General features: G+C 39.6%; 1 protein-coding gene across 4 annotated transcripts in view; it reads left to right on the forward strand.

Annotated features, from left to right (window-relative positions):
• The window catches only part of MGAM (maltase-glucoamylase), a 107369-nt gene that overhangs the window by 25424 nt on the left and 59532 nt on the right, over positions 1-22413 (forward strand). For all 4 annotated transcript variants that reach the window (XM_068549592.1, XM_068549589.1, XM_068549588.1 and 1 more), the window contains exons 2-14: positions 593-719; positions 2832-2950; positions 10453-10573; positions 11571-11680; positions 12510-12661; positions 13272-13443; positions 15479-15578; positions 17756-17868; positions 18163-18288; positions 19090-19221; positions 19372-19488; positions 20688-20801; positions 21863-21947. In XM_068549592.1, coding sequence (XP_068405693.1) covers positions 593-719; positions 2832-2950; positions 10453-10573; positions 11571-11680; positions 12510-12661; positions 13272-13443; positions 15479-15578; positions 17756-17868; positions 18163-18288; positions 19090-19221; positions 19372-19488; positions 20688-20801; positions 21863-21947 — 1588 coding nt within the window. The remainder of the gene's footprint in view (positions 1-592; positions 720-2831; positions 2951-10452; positions 10574-11570; positions 11681-12509; positions 12662-13271; positions 13444-15478; positions 15579-17755; positions 17869-18162; positions 18289-19089; positions 19222-19371; positions 19489-20687; positions 20802-21862; positions 21948-22413) is intronic.

The raw sequence follows: 22413 nt of genomic DNA on the forward strand, positions 1-22413 counted from the left end.
TGCATGGAGATGCAATCAACAAAATCCAGATTGTGGGCAGATCTACAGAACAAACCTTACGGGTTAAAAAAGACTTAACAGACACAAATCAGTCATATATAAATCTTACTTGTATCCTTATGAGAGTAGAACAAACAAGCTATAAAATACTTATCAGACAATGAGGGAAATTATTTTAAAATACTTTAATTTGATGATTAAAGAATTATTTAAAAAATATTTTAAGTGTGATAACAGTATTTTGCTTGGCTTTTGTGAAATTTCTTATTTTTAAAAAAATATGCTTAAATATTTTCAGATGAAAAGATATGAAATCTGAGATTTGCTTCAAAATAACCCAAGGTTAAGGAGAGACATGAATAAGAATAGACATAAGAAAAATAAAAGTTTTTATGTTACCTTTAAAAAAGAAAAGAATAGACAGAATGAGATTGGCCACTTGATAATTTTTTAGTCTAGTTGATGGGTACCTGGGCGTTTATTATGTTATTCAGTCCTCTTATGTATACATTAGAGCTTTTCTGTTAAAAAAGTTTGCTAACCACATGTTCAATAAAACTCAAACCTAAAATTGTTTTGTCTTTCTTTGTAGATGGCAAGAAAGAAGTTGAAAAAGTTCACTACTTTGGAGCTTATGCTCAGCGTTCTTCTGCTTGGGGTGTTCATCATCACTATTCCTCTCTTTGTGCTTTCAGCCAGAGATTCTTTGGAATCAGAAGGTAAGAAGGAACTCTCTGGTGTTCCCCCCTCCACATATTGCTCTTATCAGAGCAAACACCTCAGAAGTGGCAGGGAAGTGATGCTTTCATCTTCACTGGCGTGAATGTGTGTGTGTGTGCGTGTGTGTACTATATGTGTGTGTTGGGGACCACCTGACTCAAAACTGTGACAGCACAATAGGTATTCATTGTAGGCCTAACTCTGACACTTTCGTTTCCCAGTGTAGCACAGCGCAGGATTCCGCAGCCGGCACTTGAAATATATTTGCTGAATTTCATTGAATAATTGTACTTTTGTTAACAGTAGTAATCAGCAATACCCTCATATGAAATGTAGTCAGATAAGTATATAATCAATTAAAGTACCTGAGGCCCAAGTTTGGTTATTTAAAAAAATAACAGCTACCAGAGTTTTTCTATTACAAGTTTATTGGGAAAAAAAAAAAAAAAAAAGTTTATTGAACTGTTTTATTTTAACAGAAGGGCTGGATTGTGCTGAGTCATCCATGATTTCTTATCTGGGCTTCAACTAGGAGCAGCTTCCTAGGTGGGGCAGCTGAGGAGGGGCCAGTATGTTGCCCGAGGAAAACCTTTGCCCCCTCCCCCTACCTCATTCTCGGTCTCGGTCACGCCATTTCTACTCTTGTGGGAAGTTAGATTAAATAATCTCAAAGGTTGTTCAGTTCTTAAAACTCTGTGATCCTGAAGACGAAACGAAAACCCTTATGCGGAAACTGGCACGAATATAAAGTCCTATTACTCCACCACTTTTGAATTGGAAACCTTTGGTGAAAAGAAAACTTATCAGAAGGCTCATTGTTTTGTCTTAATATTATTAGCTTCTTGCAGAGTGCCCTAAAGAAATCTAACTTCCTTATGTTAGAATGCAATAAATGTGCCTTCTTTATTTTACTGCTTTTTTAAAACATTAATACATTAATTATTTATTATTTTTGGCTGGGTTGGGTCTTCGTTGCTGTGCGCGGGCTTTCTCTAGTTGTGGTGAGCGGGGGCTACTCTTCGCTGCGGTGCGTGGGCTTCTCATTGCGGTGGCTTCTCTTGTTGTGGAGCATGGGCTCTAGGTGTGCGAGCTTCAGTAGTTGTGGCACACGAGCTCAGTAGTTGTGGCTCGTGGGCTCTAGAGCACAGGCTCGGTAGTTGTGGTGCACGGGCTTAGTTGCTCCGCCGCATGTGGGATCCTCCCAGACCAGGGCTCGAACCCGTGTCCCCTGCATCGGCAGGTGGATTCTTAATCACTGCGCCACCAGGGAAGTCCTATTTGACTGATTTTTAAGTCTGAATCCATCAATCAACTGGCATAGATTCTAGCTGCCAGTTTCTAGTTTGGTGGCCTCCCTTTACATTTTTTGTCCTATGAGATTTTACATTTGTATAAGAATGCCATCACTCAGAAGTGTTCCTTGTCAAGGGATTGCCTGTTGACTGAGCAAGGAGAATTGAGGTTACTATGATTAGGGTAACACTCAAGAGAACAACATATACTGCACGTGATCTGTGTGCAAACATTTCGTGAACCAGCTGCCTGGGTGGAAGTACAGGACCAAAGCAGAGTGTACAGACTTCTCTGTAAAGGGCCATATACTTAATACTTCAGATTTTGTGGGCCATACGGTCTCTGTCCTAACTACCTAATTCTGCCTATAATGACAAAAGCAGCTGTAGACAATACATAAAAAATCTGGGTGTGGCTGTGTGACAGCAATATTTTATTTACAAATCAGGCTGTGACCTGGTTTGGTCCACAGGACATAGTTTACCAACCCCTGGAGTAGACAAGGTAGATTTGGAGCTCACTTTGGAAGGTGAGCTTCCAATCTAATGTTGGAGTCCAACTCCTTGCTCTTGTATGCACTGTCTCCTAGGGGAGGGCCTTGCTGGTGGAAGGAGATGGTGCAGGTGTATGTAGAGTTAGATACAGTCAGCAAGAACAAAATGAGGCTTTATAAAGTGAATGTGTACATTTCAAGGTCATAGAGTGAAGCCCGGTCAGTAGTGGAGTCCATAGAATTGGAGGTGTTGAGAACTATGGGGGTATCGAATGCCTGTGATATTAATTCTGTCATCTTATGTTTGCTTTTGGGATTATCCCAGGTCCTGGGATGACAGTTACTCCAGATCCTGGGAAAAGTACCACTCCTGGTCCTGCCAAGTGCCCAGTGGTAAATGAATTGGAGCGGATAAACTGCATCCCTGACCAGTCACCAACAAAGGTTTGAGTTACAGATCTTGTTTTCATTTAAGAGTTTATGCCATTGGATAAGGGTTTGTGTTCTTTTTTTTTTTTTTTTTTCTGTTTGTAGCCCCCAGAGTTGTTTATTGTTTGCATTGCAATTATTGGTGGCTCAGGAAAAGAAATCCTGTATTCATGCTTATATGACAGCTCAGCCTTGGGAGAGGAAGAACTAGAAAATTTCCTTATGTTGACAGATTCAGCAAATAAAAGTACATGCTGTCCATTTAGGTTTGAATTTCAGATAAACAATGAATAAATTTTTAGTATAATTATGTCCCGTGTAAGACTTGGGACTTACTTATACTAAAAGTATATTTGTCTTTTATCTGGCAACACTACTTGGTTACTAGTTCTCTCTGACTCTGTTTCTGACTCTGTTTCTTGCCCTCTCTCTGTCTCTCTTTTTTCCTTACACAATTCTAAAAGGTTATCTAGGATCTACAATAAAAAGTCATCCATAGGCATAAAACAGTATTTCAAATAAGGATAAAGTTTCAAGAGCCAAGTTTTGAAGGAAGAGGTAATAAATACCAGATTAAAGATAGTGCAGGCATCTGGGCATTTACTTTTGGGCAGTGTTTCCTGATCATCACCTGAAGTCCAGCTGAACATATGATTTAAAATGCATTGCACACACCATATCAGTCATGTTTCACGTTGCGAGTGAATAAAAACGAAATGCAGCCTTCTGAGTGAAGTGCACTGACCTGAGATGGCAGATTTGTATCAGACACAGAAAGGATGCTTGCTGCATGCAATTCTTGGGCATGTGGCACTCTCACATTTATCTCTGTAGCCATCCTATTGTTCATGGGCTGGAATAATCTGTGATGTTCTTGAGAGTTACTATTTTGGTTTGTCTAAAGGTCCTAATACCAAAAGACATTTTATTTCTGCATTTTTTTTCTTTCATACTTCTGGAGGCTAGAAGTCCAAAATCAAGGTGTCATTAGGGTTGGTTCCTTTTGAGGGCTCTGAGGAAGAATCTGTTCCATGCCTTTGTCCTAGCTTCTGGTGACGGCCACAATCCTTGGCATTTCTTGGCTTGTAGCTACATTACTCCATTCTCTGCTTCCATCTTCACAAAGCATTCTCTGTGTGTGTCTGTGTTCAAATTTCCCATTTTTATAAGGACACAGGTCACGTTGGATTAAGGGCCCACCCAACTCCAGTATGATCACACCTTAACTAATCACATCTGCAACAATCCTATTTCCAAATAAGATCAAGTTCTGAGGTACTGAGGATTAGGACTTCAACATATCTTTTCTGGGGACACAGTTCAGCCCATAACTTGGACAGAGTCACAGAATGTGAACTGTGGAAAGTGAGAATGGTTACACAATTTGAGCCACAAATTGGCACAATTGTGCCAATACTCACAATTTGAGTATTGACTGAAATAGCATAGGTGCTGAGTCAGAGAGAACCAAGACGGCAAAGAAATAACAGATGAGAAATCAACCGTAGTGATAGACTGGGGTTTTGGGGAAGCTGGAAGTTAAGGCAGAAAAAAAGAACCAGAGCCAGATAAATAGCTTGGAGTAGAGAAAATGCCTGGGAACTGTAGTTAGGAGCAGAGTGTTTGGACAAAACTAGTCAGGAAGCTCAGAGGCTGTGTTGAAGGCAAGAGAGAGCACCAATATGGTAAATAGTCAAGGATCAGGAAATCCCCAGGACAGGACAACGCAGTGAGAGCACAGAAGGGCGGCAGCCTGGGCAGCAAGCCTGCCAGCGCTGGGAGGAACCCCAGTGAGAGCCGTTCATCTTACCAAGACTATTGCAGTATTCAGTCCCCTTCATCTGGCGTCTTACCCTGACGGAATGAAATGCGACTTTCTCTTGGATTAATGAAGAGACATGCCTGCTTGGAGTAGGAAGGAATGTGTCTGAACAGAAAAGGTGGATTCAGATTTTGGAAGACCTTGGATTTCGGGTAGAGGAGGTTGGCTTTTTATGTGATACATAGCAGCTAGGAGCAGCCACTTAGGGCTGAACGAAATCACGAAATGGGAAACCAAGAAGAGAGAGAATAAAAGACAGAAATAAAGGAAAAAAGAAGATAGAAGAGAAAAAGAAAAAAAAGCACTTCAGTATGGGGCCAAATGTCATAAAGTTTGGTATTTTAGAGATAGGTTCAATAGGTAGAGGAGATAAGCTAAGTAAATAAATAACTAGAATATAAAACAAAAATTTATAAGATATAAACAAAATACTGTGTGGATCACAAAGCAGAAGAGATTATTATCAAGGAGAAGGTGACAGTCTGGAATTAATGATAAGCAGGATTTTGACAGAGATGAGACGAATGGAAAGTGAATTCAGGATAGAGGAGACAATGCACACAAAGTGACAGAAGAGGAAATTGTGGGGCACATACATGACATATTGAATGGTCCCATATGGCCAAGATACAGGATCGGTGCCAGAGAGCATATATTGTTTAAGACTATAAGGTAGTTTGGAGCTTGATGATAGAGGACCATTAATTAATGTGCTGCTTTGCCAATAGGAATGGGAAGTCGTGGTCTAGATATGCTGTACCTAAACAGGATGTTTCCAGAAAGTTGATCCACACCCATTTACTTGCCCCTGTCATAGTGTGCTAGGAAACTACTTGCTCAGAAGCCCACCTGGAAGAATAATGCATCCTCAGTCTGTCCACTTTCCTGCAACAGCCCATCTTGTTATTGGCTACGTGAACTTCAAATGTCATTATTGCCTCAGTAATGCTTCTTTGGTTTTATAATAAGACCGTTTAATACTGTGGTATCAAGATTGTAGTTCAATAAACAACCTTTGCCTTTTTTCTAAATGTTATACCCAAGTGAATTAATCTATGACCTTTGCATTCATTCACTGGCCTGCTCCTCTTTAGCTCAGCCAGAAAGAAATACTCTGGGAGCACTTTCAGTGATCTGGTTTTTCATAGAAGGTATTTCTTAGGTATTTTGTTGTGTGTTTTAAGTATCCTGGGTGCCATATGCTGATCTAAAGTGTTGTTGAGAGGCTGTTTCAATGGATAATGTTGTGTGTGTGTGTGTGTGTGTGTGTGTGTGTGTGTGTGTGTGTGTGTGTGTGTGTGTGTATATATATATATATATATATATATATATATATATATATAATGTGTTTGTTGAAGGAAAGTATATGGCTATGTGGAGGAGGGGAGTGGGAAGAAATTATGAATATGACAGCAGGCTAGGCAGAATGTTTTACTGCTGAGGTCATTGCTATATCATTTTATCATTCCTCTCTAGTTCTCTCCTCTGGGATTAAAGAACTAAGAGTATAAATTTCCCTTCAGAGGATTCTTTGTTGTAAATTCCATTGTTTCTTATCCCAGTGAAGGGAGGGAATCCTGTGTCTAAGACAGGACACGTAAAGGCTGTGGAGAGACACTGGACAGTACAGAAAGAACAGGATGGAGGGATACAGGGTTAGAGGAGCCAGCACCCAGACAGGATGGTTGGCAGGGCTGAATGAGCAAGGTCGACTGTGGTCTCATTCCCTCCAGTGGCAGGAGCTGGCTAATTCTGATTCACTCAGGCTGACTCTCACTGCACCTGGGACACTTCCTTTTCACCTGTTTGCATTTGTCCTTGCAACTTTGCTCTCTGTCTTTTATAAATGCTGCAGTTGCTGAGGTCCTGAATTTTTTTTTAATCTTAGATATGCTGCTTCCTAATGACCTACTGATGCACATATTCTAAGGCATATGTAGTCTTATCAGTAAATTATTTTCAACTCACTCTGATTTGTACACATTTCTTGTTTGTGTTATTCTAGATTCTACTTCTTATTTTTATTATACGTGCTGCAAGTATCTTCTGCTGTTATGAGGCTGTTGTGTTCACCTATTTTATGCTGTCTTGATGAACAGATATTTTATATTTTAATGGAGTCAAGCTTATATATTCCTATATTACATCATATCTCAAGGAACAATGCCAGGAAGATTAAAAGCCTAAAGGCAAAAAAGAAAAAGTTTGACTTTAAGAAGAAAATAGAAGATCTAATATAATAATAATTAACTTATTTAGTTTAAATTTATTTCTATAAATTTTCTTGGATTTCTACTTACACAATATTATGTCAGAAAATAATGATAACTTGGCTTCATCCTTTTCAGTTTTACAAATTTTCTTTATTTTCTTGTCTTATTAGTCTTATAGTGTTAGGACCTCCAATATATATTTAATTATAAAACATCATAGACATGGTCACCTACTCTTTCTTCTGATTTTAAAAGGAATGTTTCTAACATTTCACAGTTAGTGAGATGCATATTATAGGCTTTAGGTATCTACCCATTATCCAACTAAGGAACTTACTTTTTATTCCCAGTTTGCTAAGAATTTTATCATGAATAGGTGATTAATTTAAATGATTGTATTGTGTACTTCCTTTAATAAGTTATGAAAAATTATACAGTGGATTTTCTAATAGTAAAGAATCCCTGTGTTTCTGGAAGAAACACTACTCGCTTATTATTTATTTAATGTGTTGCTGATTTCCATTGTTAAAATTGCGTGCTCTTTTCTTTTAGGTTTTTGCATTTGTATTCATGGATAAAACTGGATTCTAGTTTTCCTTTTTCTCTCATGTCTGATTTTGATATAAAATACTTCCTTTTTTGTTTCTTCTCCTCTCTCTCTAAATGTTAAGAAGCATTGGGGGTTGGAGGAGAAAAGGACTCCAGTGGAGCAGAGCTTGACTAGGTCATAAGCAGTGTCTTCAGCATCTGATTTCTCACTATCTCTGAGTTCAATCCAGTCCTTCTCTTTGTGTTGGTGCAGGAGCCTGTATGTATCTATTATGTAAAAAGCAAAATATCTTTACTTTTTTGTCTACTTTATCTATCAATTACTGAGGGAGTTCTTTAAAAATATTGCATTATGTACTTACTACCTTTTTCAATTTTACCTTGTGATTCTTTAAGGTTTTTCTGTAAATATTTTGAGTCTTTATTATCAGGTGTGTATCAGGTTTGAGATGTCATATCTTCCTGGTGAACTGAAGCTTTTGTCATCATGTAGTGACGACTCTATGTCTCTCTAATAATTAATATTTACTTAAAGTCTATTTGTCAGCTATCACTATAGCTGTACTAACCTTTGGTAAGAATTCTTCTCACATAGCTGTTTTCCCCTGTTTTAGTGCTTTTGTGAGCTTAAATTTTGGGTGTGCTGCCTGTAAACAGCTTCAGTTGAATTTATTTCTGTAAATGTAATCTGATTATCCTTGTTTTTTAAATTAAGTATTTAAGCCATATGATAATTGACATGAAAAACTTTTTTCTATGGTCTCATTTTGTGTTTTCCATTTGGTCTGTTTTTTATGTACTGCTCCCCACTCACGCCTACCCCCATATACATGTTTTCTTTCCTTATTTTTTGCATTGAGAATTTTTCCCCTTAGTTTTCCCCTCAATACTGTATTGGAAATTATACACTCTACATTATTTTGGCAGTTTCTCTTAAATTTTAATTCTCATGTTCAACTTCAAAGGCCATTTTGTTGTGTCTCAGGTTTGGGTTTAATTCTTTTTGGTTGCCTTCAGTCCTATTCATGTTGTCATTTTTTTTATAGCTTCTCTCTACAACTCTTTTCTGAGGTTTCACCTACTCTTTACTCTCTTGTCTATTTGCCCCGCTCTCTGCTTCTCCCCACATTGCTCCTCATAACTGCTTGGCTCCGCTGCAGGGCCTGGGATTTCCAGGTGGCCAAGAGGCTGTTCACTTTTCATGCTGCTTTGGCCACTCTTTGATCTTTGCCCTTTCCAGTCCAGTGAAGAAGTTACTGAGCTCTGAGGAGCACGCAGAAGCCGTTCTGCTTAGCGCTCTTTCCAGCACCTTTCTCTTTTCCGGTTATACTGAAGTTTCCTCTGAGTGGGTTTTGAAAAGAAAAAACAAAAACTGCTGATCGGTTGAGTTCACAGTGAAGCCTGATTCCATAACAATAGAAACCACACAGATGGACACTGTTTTTAGATCCTTAATATTGGTTATTAGCAAAAAAATTAGCATTTGATTAAATCTAATTGTTCATATAGCTAAGCAGTTTTTTTTGTCTTACGTTTGTAAAGCATTGCCATATCCTCCTAAAAATATGCTCAGCAGATACTCAACCCAGACTATAGAAAAAAAGAAGCGGATAACAAGAGAACTAAGTTTTGGTCCTTGTCTTCTCAATAGCTAAGTGACCTTTGGCAGATCACTTCACCCCTGTGAACTTTTACCTCTGTGGCCTGAGGTTCTTCATCTGTAAAATAATATAGCAGGGTATGTTAGTTATCTATTGCTGTGTAACAAATTATCCCGAAACTTAATGGCTTAACACAACAAACATTATTTTCTCACAGTTTCTATGGTCAGAAATCTGGCCTTGGTGTATCTGGGTGCTTTTGGCTCATAGGCTTCCAGAAGACTGCAATCAAGGTGTCTTCTGGGACTGAGGGATGATCCTTTTCAAGCTTGTGTATTGTGATTATTAGCAGAATTCAGCTGCTCAAGGATTGTTGGGCTGAGGACCTCAGTTCCTTGCTGGAGACCTCCCTCAGCTCCTCACCATGTGGGTCATCCTGCAGTCCAGCACCTCACTTCTCGCAGAGTGAGAGCTCCAACAGAGCAAGTGAAAGGGAGGGAGCGAGCAAGACAGGAGACACTCTGTAATCTAATCTTGGAAGCCACAACCCGTAATTTTTGCTATAGTATTTTATTAGTTACACTCAAGAGGAGTGGTTTCCTTGTACTTTTTTTGTATTTAACCTGATTGCTTCTTCCAAATTAGTTATATGAGAAAGAGATTGTATCCATTTTAGTCTCCATGTGATTCAGTCATTAATTGTAGTAAAAGGCAGGTACCTTTCTTAAGTAAGAATCAGAATCTATTTGGGTTTCAAGGAACAATTACTTACTGCCTTGGGAGGAGTTAAGAGACTATATATACACACATATATATACACACACACACGTATGTATACACTATGTATATATGTATAATATATATGCATATATGTCACCTATACTATATATACCCATTTGTAATATACACATTTAAAAGTCAAAGCAAAATTGCCTTGATTTCAAAGCTTCTGAATAAAGTTAATTGCAAAGTTTTTTTTAAAGCCCAAAGCCAATATCAGTGAAGCTTCATTTGTCATTTTGGGTTACAGGTGATATAACTATATAGTAGTTTAGAATAGTTAAATAAACTTACCAGGTTTATTGTGATGACAGGTAGAGAATGCATTGTGATCATATACTGTTATATGATAACAACAACAAGGAAGGATGGTGGCCAGAAAAGTGAGTTTTGAGTGCAAGCACTGCATTGACTGGGATGCAGCACAATTTCTTTAAATATCAGGTCCCTTATTTGTAAAACAAGACTCATGAGACCGCATGCTCAAATTAAATTTATCAATGATAGTGTTCTACACATAGTGGAGTTACTCTAACTAATCTCTTATTTCAGGCCACGTGTGACCAGCGTGGGTGCTGCTGGAAACCTCAGGGAACCATAAGTGTGCCCTGGTGCTACTATTCTAAGAGTCATGGCTATCAAGTGGAGGGCAGCCTTGTGAACACACATGCAGGTAAGCCAGACTCAGCCTTGAGGAAGGAGCTCCAGATCCTCTGCAGGTTGGCTCTGTACACTGCAGAAGAGAGCTGTAGCAGCAGGCGGGGTGTTACTCTGTACGGCTACCACAGCGTGTGACAGGAGGTGGGCACTGCCCTTGAGCAAGGACTAGAGTCTATTTTGGCATCAAGGAAAAATATCACTCTCTGTCTTGGGAGTTGGGAGACATGTCCTATTCCTGACTCTGTCATTATGTACCTTTGTAACCTTGTCCAAACATTGTAACTTCTTCGTTCCCCAAGTTTCTAACTTTTAAAGAGAGGGATTTGAACTCAGTAACCTCTGAGACTACTAACAACTCTAATATAATGTAATTTTAATGATATGGAAACAATTCCAATTTTATCCATGCTTTATGAAAGTTAGCTAGCCAGTGTCAGTGTTCATGGACTAAACATCCCCCCTTCTTTCTCCCACCTCAAAATGCAGACATAATAATGGACATGCTGGGGATACTTAGGGAGGCTCTTCGCATAAAGGAAGAGGCATGCTCCTCTTCCAGGGCCTCTTGGCCTGATGGGCTTTTCTAATAAGGTCTCGACTCTCACCTGGCTTGTCACATAACTGGGGAGATGGCATCAGTGCATACGACCACCTGTGGCGTAACATGAAGATAACTGAGAAGGAATAATGGATGTGAACACCTTGAGGGCTCAGAATATAAAGGGTATATGAGTGATGGATGGGCTGGTGTAACGAGAGTTAGGCCTTTGAGGGATGTTTCCATTCAGATTTTGGAGAAGAGAGGCATGGTTTTTGAATAAGGCAATGACAATACCTAGCTTCAGAATCTGGCCGAAGGCAGTATGTGTGTATGATGAGGTACACATCTGTGTCTCCTCTTCTTATGGGAAGTAAAGGCTTTTCGCCAGCCCCTTTGACATAAAGCTTAATTGTATGTGGCTGTTTGTGAATTTACCAGCTATGAAAACTCTTTACCCCCTTCACATTAGGATTCACAGCCCAGTTGAAAAGGTTGCCTTCTCCATCTCTTTTTGGAAATGATGTCAACAATGTCCTTCTCACAGCGGAATACCAGACGTCTAACCGTTTCCACTTCAAGGTTGTAGTTTGTTTCTTTTTTTCTTTTTTTCATATTCTTTTCCATTATAGTTTATTATAAGATACTGAATATAATTTCCTATGCTCTACAGTAGGCCCTTGTTGTTTATCTATTTTATATATGGTAGTTTTTATCTGCTAATCCCAAACTCCCAATTCACCCCTCCCTACCCCCCTTTCCCCTTTGGTAACCCTAATTTTGTTTTCTGTGTCTGTGTGTCTTTCAGTTTTGTGAATAAGTTCATTTGTATCATATTTTAGATTCCACATATAAGTGATAGCATATGATATTTGTTTATTTAAAATTTTTTTGGAGAAGTTCTTGTTCCCAACCTGATGACTGCAGTTACTACAAAGGAGAAAAATTTGCTAATGGAGGTATTTTTCTCTACTGTCATTATTCTTACTTAGCATGTGTATGTTGAAAGCATCTTAGCAGGTGTATGTTGAAAGCCTTCCTTCAGTGTGATAACTTCCTAAATGTATATTATAGAGTTCACTGGTGAGCTTTGGCTTTCATTTATTTTCCCTTTATACCATGTGAAATGATACAGGGAAGGAAAAAAAGAATTATCACAACTTTGAAAATTCTAGAGATAGTTTATGTCTGCAGACTTGTAGTATATATTTCTACCTAAAAGCTAACTTATGTCCAAGTGTTAAACATCTGAATTTGGTGACATAATTTCAGACATAATGTCATTTGCTGCACAGGTTCCTGTACCAGGAGCACAGATGTTGGGAAACGCTGGTGTTGGTAGGCGTGCTTCTGTTTTAGAAAAACAGAGACATTTTCATTTTGACTGTCTTTCCCTAATCTCTCTGGACAGTTAACTGACCAAAACCAGGACAGATACGAAGTGCCCCATGAACATGTGCAACCCTTCAAAGGAAATGCTGCTTCTTCCTTGACCTATAAAGTTGAGATCTCCAAACAGCCATTTAGCATCAAAGTGATCAGAACGAGCAACAATCATGTTCTGTAAGTTTTGCAAACCTATCTGGAGATTTGAGTATGAAGGTTGTGGGGGAGGGAGGTTTGCAAGCCTGGAAAAGGATGCATTTCTACAGTATTCCTGAGGGCTGTGAGCCCACTGTTGGTGACCAGACTCTCCACCTCCAAATGTGTACTTTTTTCCGCCTTCCTTCCTCTTCCTTCCTTCCTCCTCTTCCTCCTCCTCCTCCTCTTCTATTACTAAGCATTTATTGTAGGCCAGGCACTGGGCTGTGTCCTTTTTCTCTTTCTTCCTTCCATTTGGTCATTTTTCCTCCTTATTTTCCCTTTTTTCCCTCCATCCATCTAACACCTATCCAGCAGTAACTCTCTATGGGGCATCTACTATAACGTACGACTAATATTCTGGTCATGTGATAGAGAGTCAAGGGGACAAATCTAAGAAATGTGCCGAATGGTACCTGCCCTCAGGAAATCCTGATCTCTTGATGTCCACGGAAAAGTGTCACAGGAGGGCAAATGAGGCCGATTAAACAGGGAGTATTGAGTCTTTGAGATACAAGAACAGTTTTCTAAGCAGTTGCATACCCTCCACTCCACTTGCCCACCAGTCCCTGTGTTTTCCACCCATGTCTAGGTTTGACTCCAGCATCGGGCCCCTGCTGTTTGCTGATCAGTTCCTGCAGCTCTCCATCCGACTGCCCAGTGCTAACGTGTATGGTCTGGGAGAACACGTGCACCAGCAGTACCGGCATGATATGAATTGGAAGACCTGGCCCATATTTGCCAGGGACACAATCCCAAAAGGGGTAACCTTTCAGGATGGGCCCCTTTTCCACTGAATATCATAGCCTCTTTCATGAAGGTCACTCCTAGCTTTACAGTATAACGGTTGAGAGGCAGGTGCTCAGGTGAGGCTATCTGGGTCTGAATTCTGGCACTGCTACTCACCAGTTTTGTGGTTCTGGACAGGTTTCCTCTCTGTGTCTTTAGTTCCCCATCTATGAAATGGGGGTAATATACTTACTTCATAGGGTTGTGATGGGAATTAAATGAATTGATACATGTAGAGTCTCTAGAAGGGTGTCTGCCACATAGAAAATTCTCAATAAATACCAAGTATTTTTCATCACATTTTCGTTTTGAACTAACTAGTTGTGGAGAAAACTAATACTGATTCTGCACAATATGCTGGTTATGGTTACCATATTTTAGGTTGACCTTTACAAATCACCAACTTACCAGGTTTGTCAGCAAAACAGGATAAAATATCAGCTAACATTCTGTATTAATCATTCTTTGTGTGAAGAATGTTTGGGGCAGTGAAAGAATAGAAGGAGTAGAGTTTTGTTGTTATTATTTTATTTTGTTTTTTCTCTCTTGGTTTTGTTTTGACTGCTAAAACTCAAAGTAGAGGCATTTTCTAGACTCAGCAATACTACATTCAGGTCTTGTTCAGCAACTTTCCCAATTAAGCAGAACTAGTGGCTGGATGAAAGGAAATTAGAGGAATAATTTATTAAGTGAATTTTTAAATATATTATCTCTATTTACCAAAAGGACTCTGAGAAAAATAAGTCTAATTTATTCCATTTAACAGACAAGGAAACTGAGGTTTAGAAAAGCCAAATGAATAGCCCAATGTAAAAAAAAAATAGTTCGTAAGGAACAGAGATAGGATCTAATCCCTGGCCCACGCTCCTCACCATACCATAGGCCTATCAGAAAAACAGGGAAGGTGTTGGGTCCAAGCAGCTCATCTGGGATATGGCTGGTGATGCTTGTTCAATAAGGAGCCTTAGATCCTCGCTGCTTGAAGTGTGCAGTATGGGCACCACCACGTGACAAATTTGGGCTCTCAGCTCCCTCTTCCATCTACTAAATTAGACCCCACACTGAAATGAGGTTCCTTTGTAATTTGTATGCACACCAAATTTTGAGATATGCTGTCCCAGAGCAGTGATTCTCAAACATGATTATACATTGGCATCACCCGGGGAAATTGAACAAACTATCAACGTCTGCTTCTATTCCCAGAGATTCTGTTTTAATTGGGGTGGGATGCAGCCCAGGTTGAAAACTACTGTTCTAAAGTCTAGAAGACCAGCTCAAGTTCTAATGTATGCTGTTGTAAAGACTAGAAGACCATATATCTTAAGTAGAGCTCCATCTAGTTGCAAATTAGAAAGGTGCCTGATTTATATTAGGGCTCGATGGAGTTTTTGCAGATGAGGTTAGGTCAAGACTCTTTGAGTCAAGGTCACGCCTCTTTGAGAGAAGAGCTCTTTTTTTGAAAAAAAATTTTTATTGGAGTATAGTTGCTTTACACTGTTGCGTTAGTTTCAGGTGTACGGCAAAGTGATTCAGTTATACATATACATATATTCATTCTTTTCTCATGTAGATTATCACAGAATATTGAGTAGAGTTCTCTGTGCTATACAGTAGGTCCTTTTTTAGTTATCTGTCTTATATAGTTCACCCCAAGCTCCTGATTTATCCCTACCCCCAACGTGTCCCCTTTGGTAACCATAAGTTTGTTTTTGATATCCGTAGAGAAGAGCTTTTTTGAACTACAGTTTCAAACCTGTTCTCTCACATCCTAACATATCACAGGTTCTCACATTTCTATTAGATAAATGGTCATAGCTGGCTCATTCTATATGAAAATGCTAATTCACTTGATTAACATCAACCAAGTGTAGACCTTACATTAAAAATTTGTGTCTTCTTTGACATGAGTCCCTTGTCAATTCCTCACATGATTAACATCGATTTCCTAAGCTATTTCTGGCCATGTGGGGTTTATTTGTAAATTTTTGGTTTTAAATTATCTTTCTGCAGGATGGAACTAACTTGTATGGTGCACAGACATTCTTCCTATGCCTTGAAGATGCTAGTGGATTGTCCTTTGGAGTGTTTCTGATGAACAGCAATGCCATGGGTAAAAGACTAAAGGAATATTCATACACAAGGATGATTTTCAGTCCCTTTCTTACAGCATTATGATAAAGGAATGGCACCCTTTAGGAATGGCTGAGCCGTAGCTTGGGGCCTTATATGTTCTCTGACTGTGCCATTCATACTTCATTACCTGTTGACTCATGGTAGCCATGAGTAGAGTTTTCTCTCTTAGCTTACGATTTTCTTGAATCTGGTTGCCTCTGTTGGAATATTTACTATTATAGTGTTAAAACAGCTAACCCTTTCCTACAGTCTATTCTAAGGCCGTTTCTACCAATTTGTTCTTCTCCTTCCTCAGACTTTCATCCAGTACAGGGGTTAATAAAAGCTCTGGTAGGAAACAGGTAATTGCTCTAATAGCAGGGTGTAACCGAGGAACTACAACTGAGGTGTGAATGTTACATCGAGACCTCCAGGGGTAGCAAGGTAAAGTGGAGCGTGAGGGTCAGGCAGAGTACAGTCAGATTGTTTAAGACCAAATGGTATAATATCATAGGATTCCAGGAAGTAGCTTGCTTCCTTATCTTTGAAGGTTTTAGATCAGATCAGTGATTCTCAACTGTTCTTCTGCTTGCACCAGTAACAACCAATCCCAGGGCAATGAATCAATCCCTACAGGGAAAGAGGAGTTCTGTCAGAATCTCCCAGGGTTGATGGTCAGCACAGGATATTGATCCCCACCCTCTTCTCAACCGGGACTTGATGGACTAGATCAGTACTCCTTAAAGCGTGACCCATGGAGTGTTCAAAGACTGTTTCAGGTCTACAGTAAGATGAGTATAAAATTAAGAGGAAACATTGCTGTAGCATCCAAGTACATGTATGAAACTTTTTCTAATAATTCATTTTCATGTTATTTTACAAAAGTATCAGTTTGCAAAGAACTGGAAATTTAGAAAATAAAGATCTGATCCTTTACCACAGATTGTTTGAGAATCACTCTAAGTGATCAAAGATGATTCTAAGATACCTGATAGTCAAAGAATAGACTGAGATTATACAAGGATTGTACAGTTTCAGGTGGCTGAAAGGAACCAGAAAACAATCTGTGTCAGGCTTAGAGGGAAAAGCCACAGAATCCTAGATACTCCGTGTGAGTTGTTCTCATGCCTGAAGAGTACATTTTAGTCGATCTTGAGACCTTTTATCCCTAATGCAAATCAAGGCTATGGGGAGACTTCATCTCTGAAAATTGCATTTGGGGCTTAGAGGGATTTTGAATTTATAGTATCATCTCTGACATCTTTTTAGTTTGGCTCTTGCTTGATGTGAGATCTGCTGAGGCTGGTACCTCCGTGTGTCTAGCCAGGTTATGTTCCTGCAATAATGATGGGATATGGGGTGGGAACAGCATATTCTGTAGTTGTGAATGGCAGAGAAGAAAATTTTTTTCTCTGTCCTCTTAGGTTTGGTATTTGAGGGGCTGTGAATCAATCTGACAAAAGACAGGTTAGCAAGAGAAAAAACTAGGTTTATTTACGTGTGCAACCTGCATATACACAAGAGTGCTCAGTGAGTAGCTCAAAGGAGTGGTTAGAATTTGGGACTTACAAACCATCCTAATAGGGGAAGAAATGTACTTAGGATGAAACAAATGGCTTCTTAGAAGGGGTGAGAGGGATAAAGGGCATTTAATGGAACAACAGATGACGTTTTGGAAAGATCAGTGAGCCCTTAGGAGGATAGTGGGGGCTGGGTATTCTTGTGTGCTGCCGATTTATTGTCTCAGAGGAGATTAGTTTTGCTCCAGGGCAGGGGGTTTATGACAACTGAGTTCGTATGGGAGGCTCTTCCTTTAGGTGGATAAGGGATTTCAGAAACTCAAACGTTTTCAGCTTACAACCATTTTTATGCCGCAATGGCTTATTCTGGACCACTTCCTGAAACTGGTTACTTTTTCATGAAATCCTGACACAGCAGTTAAGACACTGCAGTCACCAGTTATGGAAATCTGTCACAGGACAAATGCTTTGGCCTTTCTTGTGCTGTGAGGTTGGACTTTGATTGTCAGAGTTTGTCCCTTTTTATACAAAAACTGAGGCATTAGGATCACTTCATTAGTGTTCAGATGACTGGTGATCCTCTGGTCTAAAGCTTTGTAATTATTACTCTAGAATAAATTCTAATGTTTATTTGCTTCATTTTTAATCTTTCAAGAGGTTTCCCTCCAGCCCACCCCAGCTGTCACTTACCGCACCACTGGGGGCATTCTCGACTTCTACGTGTTCTTGGGAAACACTCCAGAGCAAGTGGTTCAAGAGTATCAAGAGGTAAATTTATAACGTTATGGTTATGACTGAGGAAATTGTAAATAAGAGCAAAGAAATGTAAATTTAATATGCAAGTGTGACTCACAAACATATGCTATTATAAGTAGCTATTATAAATGTGCTATTACATATTGATCCAAACCTTAATGACTTATTAAAGGGGCTAGCATTCCAATATTAAGGAGATAGTGTGTTGGAAAGTGGGGTATGTTTTGTGCCCCCAAACTAATGCGTAGAAAAAGTTTTGTTAAAAATAGAGTATTTGCTAACTTTCATTTCACATCATTCTTTCAGCTCATTGGACGGCCAGCCCTACCCTCATACTGGGCACTTGGGTTTCATCTCAGTCGTTATGACTATGGAACCCTGGGTAACATGAAAGAAGTCATGGAGAGAAACCGTGCCGCACAGCTGCCTTACGTAAGTAAGGCAGCAAAAAATCCTCCAAAAATAAAAGAATTTTCTTGGGGAATAAGAACAATTGTTTATACTCTCTCCTCCTGAGTTTTTTTAAAAAATATACAACAAAAATATTTTTATATATTCAGAACGCTGGACTTTTTTGTTGGGCCAACCATTCCTTGAAGGAACTGGTTTTCTTATACTTACTGTATTGATGACATTCTACACAGTGCATTCTTATTTGTATTCTCAAGGCATTTCTTTCCCTAGTTTAAGGGAACAAAAGAATACAGTTTATACATGTAATAAAATATTTTTATGATTTAAGTGGCTAAATTTGAATGTGTCTATTATATAATGAGTAGCGAGGTCTTACAAGAGATGCAAAGAGAAACGCCCAGTAGTCTCTGGAATAATCCTCTTCTCTCCCTTACCCCACTCCCTTGGAGGCAGACGCTTAGGTCTTGGAGCAAGAGTCAATTTCATTCTGGGCTCCACTGTTTTCATACAAGTAAAATTAGGAAAGAGCAAATGCCAAAGAAGGCTTTAAGTGGAAGAGAAGCAACAATACAAAATGTGGTGCAGTCAAATGCGGGAGAAGTGGGAGAGCCAGTCCCTTCTCTCCTTTATCTTGTGGATGACATAGCATTTAGGTAATGGATGTGTTTTGATAGCCTTAGTGATATTTTTTGTAACTGTTGTGGTTTGTTTGTTAGATTGGTTTTCAAAGCCGGAGCGCCAGGCGACAAGGTAGGGTGATGCAGCTAATCTGATTCCAGGGGTGGGCTCATAAATTGTGGACGTTGTGTATTCTTTCAGGACGTTCAGCATGCTGATATTGATTATATGCACGAGAGGAAGGACTTCACTTATGATCCAGTAAATTTTAAGGGCTTCCCTGAGTTTGTTAAAGAGTTACACAGTAACGGACAAAAATTGGTCATCATTATGGTATGTGCTATCCTCTTATTCCCCCACATCAGGTCCTTGCTCTTCCTTGTCATTACGCCCCCTCCCCCTCCCTCATCCCTCAATCCCCAGTTCCCTTTCAGTGGTTCTAGCTCAAAGCTAGGACCCTCATTGTATTTTTCCCTTTCTTAGGATCCAGCCATCTCCAACAACTCTTCCCCAAGTAATCCCTATGGCCCGTATGACAGGGGTTCAGATATGAAGATATGGGTGAATGCTTCAGATGGAGTGACTCCACTCATTGGGGAGGTATCTTAATGGGGAAGTGGGGGCTGGTGGAGGGGCTGTGGCAGTGTGTGTGTGTGTCTGTAATTGTTTTGTTTTACATTTTCAGGTGCCTTATATATGCTGGGGATCAACTTGCCCTTGTCCTTTCATCCTCAAATACCTACCAGTCATCCCAGTTCTTACATTCCCTTCACAGCAAAGTCCCTTTAAACAATAGACTTAGATACTGAGTGTCCACCTCCTCACCTCACCCCCCATTCACTTTTTTTTTTTAATTTATTCATTTTATTTATTTATGTTTGGCTACGTTGGGTCTTCGTTGCTGTGTGCGGGCTTTCTCTAGTTGCGGCGAGCGGGGGCTACTCTTTGTTGTGGTGCATGGGCTTCTCGTTGCTGTGGCTTCTCTTGTCGCAGAGCATGGGCTCTAGGCGCACGGGCTTCAGTAGTTGTGGCAGGCAGGCTCAGTAGTTGTGGTACACAGGCTTAGTTGCTCCGCGGCATGTGAGATCTTCTTGGACCAGGGCTCGAACCCATGTCCCCTGCATTGGCAGGCGGATTCTTAACCACTGAGCCACAAGGGAAGTACCCCCCATTCACTCTTCAGCTGACTGCAGTCTACTTTCCTCCCCCGTCACTCCACTGATGCTGCTTTGGCACCAGTTACCTCCTAACTGGCAAATCCAATGAAACTATTTCATTCCTCTTCTTACTCAGTTTTTCTGTTATTTGGCAAGTTTGACTAGTTCTTTCTCAAACTTATTTGTCCTTGTTTTCCATGAAGGTGTTATCTGCTGATTCACTTCTAACACCTCTGCTGACCCGAGTGCCTAGTGTCTGAGAAGAAGTGGATAGGAAGAGAATAGAGAAGAGTAATTGATGGTTAGAACCCATAACTTGTCATGGGTCAGTTGAAATTATACAGTACTCTCCCTCATTTACCATTCCTAGGATTGGGAGTAGAGAAAGTGTGAGGGAAGGATGAGGCAGAGTTGAAGATTAGCAAAGACTTAACCATTTTTTTGAAATAAGTTTTTTCTCAAGTGACTATTTGACTCCTCCTATTTATTCTAAATATTTAAAGCACTTTACATTCCTAATTGAAAAGGACCTGTGCCTGGGCACCTCTGTTGCCATGATCATATTAGGAATTTCTTTGTACTCTGTTTTACTCTGTATTCATTTAACTTCCTTTGATCAATATTTTTCTTTTCCTCCTGCAGGTCTGGCCTGGAAAAACTGTGTTTCCCGATTACACCGACCCCAAGTGTACTGCTTGGTGGGCAAATGAGTGTGAGCTTTTCCACAATCAAGTAGAATTTGATGGAATCTGGATTGTGAGTTCTTAACATTTTGATTACTAGGCGGCTAACATTCAGACTGTGTATCTCTATATCATCGAGTCATGGAGCACAGGGGGAAGAGGAGGAGAGGAAAGCAAGTATGGCAATAATTCTAGGTATTCTCTCTCTTACTATTCAAATAATCTTACCAAAACATGTAGCTTAGACTTCAAAATCAGATTGTTAGAAGTGGAAGGAAGTAAACTGAGATATCTGTTTTTTCCGAGCCTAGCTCTCCTTTTACAAATGAATGAGCTGAAGTAAAAATAGGTCATATACTCCTTACGTTGTGACAAAGTACACAAATTGTTCAATTGTCACTTCAGGGCTCTTTCACTTGGACGTGTTGGATAACTGATCAGAGCCAAAGTAATCAAGTGAGCGACAGAACTGTGGCTGCAGAAAGGACAAATGTCTCACATGATGTCAAATGAAAGCAAATGCAAAGCATCAGGGGTCCAGCACAATTTACAGAGCTCTGGAGTTGAACTTTTTTCTATTTATAAGAGAAAGGTAGAAAATGCAAACAATACAGAGAGCTAAACAGATGAGGAGAGCTAAAGTGATATCAACCAAAGACATCTACCATCAATATTTCAGTATGCATCTTTCCAGAGCCCTCACTTGCACAGCTGTGGGTACATGCTTGTTCTCTCACTCTCTCTGCATATGTTTGCATTATATATGTATATGCATTTATATGTGTGTGTATTCATAGCTATATTTGAATATTTAAAGAATGTATAAGTTGATATACATGGGACCATATAAATTGAAATATTTTTCACCTAGTATTTTTGGAAATTCTTCATTTTCAATGATTATATACATACATCATTTTGAAGGGATTTTAAGAAGCTTCTCCACAAAGCCTTCAATGGGTAGAGAAGACAGGACAGGAACATCTATTTCTCTCCTTAACATAAGAACCTCGTTAAAAAAAGAAATATCTAGAATCATTTCTCTGAGTCCTCAAAAAAAAAGAAAGACACCATCAGTACAACATACGAGGACATGTTACTTTTTCTTAATAGTCTTTGTTCTTTGTCTTCTAGGATATGAATGAAGTCTCCAACTTCGTGGATGGTTCAGTTTCAGGATGTTCCACAAGCAATCTAAATTATCCCCCATTCACTCCCAGTAAGTGCTGGTTGGTTTGATTAAAGTGGCAATGCATATCTGGTATTTTAAATTCATAAGGATAGATATGAATAACCTGGCAAGGGATTTTTTACATAAATTGCATAAGGGAAGGAAAATGTGGGTACTGTATAAAGAAAACTAGGAAAGAAAATCAAAACACTCTGTGCTTTCCTAAATGAGGCGTAAATTCAAAAGGGGCAATCAACCTAGTCCTTCTACCTACATCTGAGCTGTTTCTGTTCCAGAGAAGATATGGTGCAGAAGCCAGAGGTTAGTGGTTAGTTCATTTTCCTCTCAAGTGTGTACCCAGATAGGTTAGGGCTAACCAGAGAGAGACCAGGTAACCAGGTTAGGTCTTCATATGAAGGTCAAGTGTGGTGATGTCAAGACAGTGAAGAACAGATTTGGACCATAAAATGAAAGGAAGCCAGAACCCATGGCTTGGTGGGGGTGGGGGGGGGGG

The sequence above is a fragment of the Eschrichtius robustus genome, chromosome 8 (assembly GCF_028021215.1).
Source record: "Eschrichtius robustus isolate mEscRob2 chromosome 8, mEscRob2.pri, whole genome shotgun sequence".
NCBI lineage: Eukaryota > Metazoa > Chordata > Mammalia > Artiodactyla > Eschrichtiidae > Eschrichtius > Eschrichtius robustus.